The sequence below is a fragment of the Triturus cristatus genome, chromosome 6, assembly GCF_964204655.1.
Source record: "Triturus cristatus chromosome 6, aTriCri1.1, whole genome shotgun sequence".
NCBI lineage: Eukaryota > Metazoa > Chordata > Amphibia > Caudata > Salamandridae > Triturus > Triturus cristatus.
This window is the reverse complement of record NC_140589.1, coordinates 821,712,702-821,719,660: the sequence shown is the minus strand read 5'-3', so window position 1 is coordinate 821,719,660 and position 6,959 is coordinate 821,712,702. Positions and strand designations below refer to the sequence as shown.

Sequence of the window (6,959 nt, the reverse complement as noted above, 5' to 3'; positions counted from 1 at the left end):
GCTGAAATTAGTGCAGTGGCACATTATTGACTTTATGTTAGATTCATAGTGGACTCTTGAGACTCAGACTACTGGTGGGGCATACACAGGATGTTGCCAATAGTGAATGGGGAATAACCACGATTGCTAATGCAAGGAGTGAGTAGGACAGGGAACCGCTAAAGAAACATTAGGACCTCAATCTCAAGGGCGAATTGTGTAAATGTTTGAGGACGTCGTATTTTTATTTTGTGTGGATAGCATTAGAAAATAAAATACTTCTTGTTTTTTCATATAAGTGAGAATTTGGCTGTACAATGATTTATTGCTATGCATGCATGTTGAGTTGTGAGGCTGTGTTCACTATCCTCTATCCGCCTCCCCCGAGGAAGCCTTGGATTGCTTGGACAACGCTAACCCTGAGAGTGAAGTGCAGAAGGGGTACTTGGCCCAGTTACTCAGGACTAGTAGGTTGGGCCCCGGGACATCCGAAGTAAAAGGCCTCAACCCTAAAGGTTGTTCCCAGCAGCCAGTGCATGCCCCGTGGCCCTCTGAAAAGGAGGGTTCTGACAGGAGGCAAATGCTATCTTCCAAACACATCGAGGATCCAGCCATAATTGCACCATACTTGCTCGAGGGCACCAGTGTCAAATCTATTTTCAGTGATGGGACAGAATGGCACAGGTTTCTCACACTTTTCTCCCACCACAATTCCTCTCTATTTTTACTCAAAGACTTTAACGTATATTTACATTCCTAAAAAGGTTTGTCTCTTAAAATGCTTTATTGTACAGCTCAAAATAGCTTTCTAATGTAAATATTTGTATAATATATACTCATGCAAATAAAATTATGTGGCACACAGTTTCTGTTTAAACTATGTACAAAATACAAGCTTTCTTAAATATATATTAACATCTGCAGTTTAAATAGTTTGGGAGTGTAACTGTATAAACATTAAAAACACAAAATTAAATATGAACTCGTTTCTCATACATTGTCAACATATACAATGGACCGGCAACCATAAAAGGAAGCAAACAATTACAAATTGCTGTGAAATAACACTGGGGATGAGGCACACGGAAGAAACAAAGATTACTGACTTCACGCCAAAGGTGGCATTGTCCAGCCCAATTTTCCCATAATACACAGGACAACCCAGTCAATTGTTGTTTTGTGGAAACTTGTTTTACAAAATGCAAGTCTTTTACCCGGGATAGAATAATTGTATAACAGAGCACATGGAATCTTGTAAAGATCTTGGGTACCCTATTCTACTTAATTTAGACTACAAGTGTACAAATTGAGGAGTCTACTATGGAAAACAGCCTTTACAAAGCAGATTTTACCCCTCAATGACTTTACCACTCAACCTTTACCATGCAGGGAAGTACCACACAGGTAAATATGTGTACCTTTACCATGCATGCCTTTACCACACAGGTAAGTATTTTTTTTAATGAACATAATTATTATTTTATTTTTTAAACAAGGGTTTAGGTGCAAATAGTGGTACGGGGAGGCAAGGGTACTTTTAGGGTTTTGGGGTGGGGGTGGTAAAGGGAGATAAAGATTTTGACTTAAATATAGCTTTCACAATCAAAACTACGCAAATAACTTCTGGTGGATTTACTATTCAAAAACAATGAGCACGCAGTGGAGATAAATATTTTAAATACTGCTTTGTATACACAGGAAAGAGGGGGTGCAATTGGTCCTTCAAAGGTCAGTTCTATTCCAAAGTATGAAGACAGTTTTTTAATACGCATTTCAAGTGGCAGCTCCTCTGCTATGGTGGAGGTGCTGCACCACCCCAAAAACAGCAGGAAAGGAAAAATAAATCAACACTCGTTTTATTTCTCTTTTCCTGTCGAGTCTTGGGTGTGGGGCTTGGGGGAGTGATGGCACTGAGGGGGAATGGTAGTGCTCTCCCTTCACTGCGCATGATGGTTTGGCCGGCCGTCTTAGGCTGGCCAAACTATCATGAGCATTGAACCTCTTTCCAACCCTAGCTGCATTGCTGAGGTTGGAGAGGGCATGCACAGTCTGTCCTGGAGCACTAATCAAGGGCGCTCAGGCCAATCCTGCAGCTGCTCTCATGCGAGAGCAGCTTCAGGATTGGCCGCAGGGCAGACTGGGAGCCTGTGCCTGGAGAAATGGAGCAGAGGAGCGCGACGCCGGACGTGGCTGGCTGAAGGTACGTTTTTTAAAAATTATTATTTTGAATTTGTCCCCCTTCCCTTCACTACCCCTATACCTCCTCCCACCGCCTGCCCACCCCACCGCTCCTAGCAAACATTGGCTGCTACTGATGCTTTGATATAAAGAGATTCAAACCTTTCTTACAGACCTCACAACTCACACAGTGCCAATGTGACGCAGCTCTTCACTCTGTCACGTAGTGAAGAGCCAATATCACACAGTGAAAAAAGGAGAGTGCGCTGAAACTCCCTGCACAAACTACTGAAGCAGACTCCCATGTCCCATGGTCTTACTAGGGTGCGTCGGAAGCCTTTGTTGGTGTTTTGGGACTAGTTAAGCAGTTGGGGATAAGGTAGTATCCAACACAAAGCCCTAACCTTCTCTTTCTGCCCCCCCCCTTTTTCTAGTTAGGGCCCCACACCTTTGTTCCTTCTGCAAGCCCCTCAATAGCCCCTCATCCTCTCTCACACAGTTAATTTTTTTGAAGGTTGGCAGATCTGTTAATGGGTTCAGTGTGCTTTCAAATGTTGTTACTATTGTGATTCAAGTCAGCTTCTGCCATAGCTGGCACTTCCACTGGCTTTGTAGGTGGAAGATCACTCTTTGTGGTATTGTGCTGTGCAGGTAGCCTACTACTCCCGCTCCCAACGATTGAAGCCAATAGCGAGTAGGTGTGTGGGAGGTTGTGACAACTGAAACACATCAGGAGCTCCTAAATGAGCCGGCAGTAGGAGCACCTCAGAGCTTCAGGATTCAACATCAGATGTACTACCAATTTACACAAGAGGTAGTTGAACTACTTTATAATAATAGTAATGAGCAATTGAGAAGTAAATAACACACTTGCCAAGTGATTCACTCTGGGGTAATGTGCTCACAACTATCAATGATCTGAGCCTAATCAAACGTATGGCCACACAACACCCAGGCAATATATCCTTAATAAATGTGAAGTACAATTCGACTGTAGGAACCAGGCATTACAGTAATGCAGGACTCCGTTTTATTCCCTATGCTCCACAAATTTCCAATATAGATATCACTCTGTTAACATGTGGCACTCCATCCTCTTAGCCTTTGCAAATACCCTAAGTGTGCGTACCCTAACAAGGATTTTATGACTTCCACCTACATTGGGATGATGCCGATTACTCCTTCTGTCTGGAAGGAACTTGAGGTCACATTGTATCCTTCACCCCTAGAACAACGCTGCAGCCCAGGCTAGTTGTTCACTACTTGCCAGTGCAGCGCGTCTTGATTTGAGCAGTGCACTCAAAAGCAGACACCTTTTAAGCATGAGTCTCACCAGATCAGGTCACATATGGCAGCACATCTCCAAAAGCTACCAGAGCCATGCCACCACTCATCAGTTACTAGAGAAATCACTGATGGGTTTACCTTCTCTGGCCAATCCCTCTCATAGCTGCTGTCACCCAACCTAACCCTACATGATAGCGCTGAAGTGAGCCGAACCGCATATGGCAGTGCAGTAGGTTACCACACAACCACACGTAGCATTACACTCGACGTGGGTACAGCTGAGTCAGCTCTGAGTGTGTCTGAAAGGTTAGTACACAGTGGAGCCGGAGATCAGTGGCGCTGTCACTTCCACTACTTGGCCACGCCCTCCCCCCCCCAACGCTTAAAGACAATAATTTGTATTACAAATCTTTTTTGTCCATTACACTGAGGACCTCATCCAACAGCGAAGGCCCCAAGTCCAGCTGCATGGAGAGAAGTGAACTTGTAAAGTCAATAAGAGATTCTTCCGACTTGCTCCCTGTTTTTGTTAGGTCACATGCAAGCTGGCCATCTTCAAACAAGTCTCCCGCTTGCCAGTCACATTGTTCAGACAGACTTGAGGAGTAGCTTGCTCCGTCATTTGTACAGGAGGAAGAGGGGCCGTTTGACTTCAATGAACTGTTATCACTGTATTGTGTCCCATTCTCAAACTTCAAACAATTTTCTTTCAATTTTTCTTCTGTAACCGGCTCACAACTAAGTCTTGGAAGCTTTGCACCAGAACGGGCATTATGATTTGAGTGAGGTGTCCCAGGTGATAACAGGGGAAGGGTAAGGGCCTGAGATCCACCAATGGTGGGAAGCGAGATGGCATTTTTTAGCACGGGAAAGGGGGATTCTGTAAACATGGATTCACAAGTGCTGTTTGCCCTCATTAGTTCACTGCCCCCCTCGAAATCCCCATCGCTTGAAGTTGCCTTGTTGCCAGGCAAAAGCTCATAATTTCCTTCCAGAAATGAGATATCGCCAAAAACATCTTGCTGCCCCTCTTTTCCAATATGGATGTTGTGCCTACAATCTCCAAGGGGTGGGCTAATCATATCTGGTGATAAGATATCCCTTAGTTTGAATTTTTTCCCCTTTTTATGATTTCCTGCTTTCAAATAAATTGGTGCTTTTGCTGGCATCTTCGAAGTTTGAACAGTGTCTTTCTTCAAAAGGACATCAATATCCGCCAAATTACTGACTGCAGATTGTGCACACTCTTGGTACTGAAGACTTAAATATACAAATATCTTGAGAGATGAGGTCTCAGTGTATGTAGGCCGCAACCAGAAAATCTGTATGGGAAACAAAACATTGTACCATTAGCAATCACTTCATGGTCCACTCATTCTCAATTTAGAAAAGACAGTTTACATTAATATTGACAGGACCAGTTCAGAGAATAGTTATATGAAGTGATACTTCTTCAATGATCAGAGTAAAAGGATTTTTTCTCATAAGTTTAAGAGAATCTTCCTGTTTTGTGGTAGTCTTTTCTAAGTAGAGCGCCTTAATATCGATTGTTGAGCACTGCATACAGCTACACAACATGACCATATTTAAAGTTTAGTACTGTATCCAGAAATGTATTTAATAATAAACTAGTATTAACACCATTCAGACTTGTATCCTCTATTGGAAGAATTCTACACCACATGAGAAAAAAATCACCGCTTAAATAAATGCTTCTTTATAACTTTCTTAATTCTTTCAATAAGAAACATTGAAAATGAACGCAAAATTGACCGGTTTCAACTTGCTATTTGAGAATTGACACAACCTAGATCCCAAATGGGTATTAATCTGTGCCCCACTTTCATTCCACACTGATAGCTGACCAAGGTGAACCCCTTATAGACTTATGGATTTGGTCAGAAATTTAGTTACCCAGCAATCCATGTACCTCCTAGTATTTTCAATTCGATGTCGCTGCGTGTTATCCTCGAGGTTATTCTGGGCATCTCGGGCTGTCTTCCTGAATAATTATTTAGTCAGGGAAAAACTGAAGGCACTTTTAGAGCCGAAAGTCGTAGGATCACTCATATCCAATCCAAATCAATAATATCCATCTTACACTAACGCAACAGGCCTGGTAGACCTAAATGTTCCATATCTTATAATTTTCTTTTTTTAAAATATGAAAAAGGACCTTAGAAGAGCACAGCTGAATTCATATGAGAAGGAGAAGCATGGTTAAAGTGCCAGATATCTCACAGGGTCAAATTTAGTTATAATCAAACAAATTTAAACAAGGTGACCTTACTTCAGCACAAGGTGGCTTTCTAGGACTTACCTTCCAATTTTCATGGATTCCAACTAGCATCAAAGGTAAATTTGGCATTGCTAAAACATTACGTCCCCTCTGAACTTCTCTTAAAGAAGCCCATATACGTGACATGAAGGAAGTCATATGCCATTCTGGAAGAGGTTCTAATGAGTAATAACATTACCAGTTCGAATCATTATGGCGATCATTCTGTGATGATATGGTATGTCCTGTTGACTCTCTTATGAGCACTTTTCAATATTGACAATGCAAAGGAGTCTGGGAATCCATCCAGAATCCAGACTGCAAGCATCAGTGGAAATAAAATCAGTGACAACTTCATAAAATGACTCCCCAAACTATATTTGACAGTTTATCAGGGAGGCCCTTTTCTTAAAGACTTCAAAAGCAAATTATAATGTCCTCATTTTGCCTGATTGTCTCTGATGAATAACTATTACTGACTACTGACATCAGACAGCTGCCGTTTCTGCTCTCCTTGGGTCGGACCAGCAGTTTTGCATATTTACTGGTACATTTGCTAAACTAATTTAAAAGCTTTTTACATGCTTTCAAGTATCTAACACCCTGATTTAGATCTTGGCGGACGGGTTGTTCCGTCGCAACAGTGACGGATATCCCGTCCACTGACAAATAAATCCCATTATATCCTATTTTTTTATTTTGGCGGATGGGATATCCGTCACAGTTGTGATGGAGTAACCTGTCCGCCAAGATCTAAATCAGGCCCTAAATCAGAAACAGAGCTCATCATCATATGCAGTTATTCTATTATCCATCAATAACTCATAGTCATGTTAATACAATTAATGCCATCCCATACTCTACTGTGTAACCTTCACAGAAATATCATAATATCAGTTAAAATAAGACAAAACACAAGAAATGCATCATAATAATCTAAAATAAATAAATAGGGGGGGGGGGGTGCCAGCCTTATCCGAGGGAAACTAAAATAGAGCTATTGAAAGCAAACCCACCATAAAGTTAAAGGTATTTTGGTTACTATCCAGACCTGTCCTTCCTAATCTGCTACTCGTACAAAACAAGGCCCAAAAAATAATTTCTTCTCTACATCCATTGAATATGTTTAGTCGAAATCATAACAAATACAGAGTTCAGAATTGTTCCAATGGCCCCTCCATATGCAAATCTTACTCTCTAAGTGGTCCACATGTTGCTTCTCTGCATGTTCCCCTTC

At 41.7% G+C, this 6,959-nt stretch overlaps 1 protein-coding gene across 1 annotated transcript; it reads right to left on the bottom strand.

The window, feature by feature from the left end:
• Positions 1-753: 753 nt before the first annotated feature.
• LOC146817924 (cdc42 effector protein 3-like) lies at positions 754-4,760 on the bottom strand. The gene has a single exon (XM_085611421.1). The coding sequence runs from the start codon at positions 4,611-4,613 to the stop codon at positions 3,846-3,848; it is 768 nt and encodes a 255-aa protein (XP_085467547.1). The 5' UTR covers positions 4,614-4,760; the 3' UTR covers positions 754-3,845.
• Positions 4,761-6,959: the final 2,199 nt, after the last annotated feature.

Excerpts from the sequence above, each read along its gene's own strand:
- LOC146817924 (XM_085611421.1), bottom strand. The coding sequence starts at position 4,613 with ATGCCAGCAAAAGCACCAATTTATTTGAAAGCAGGAAATCATAAAAAG.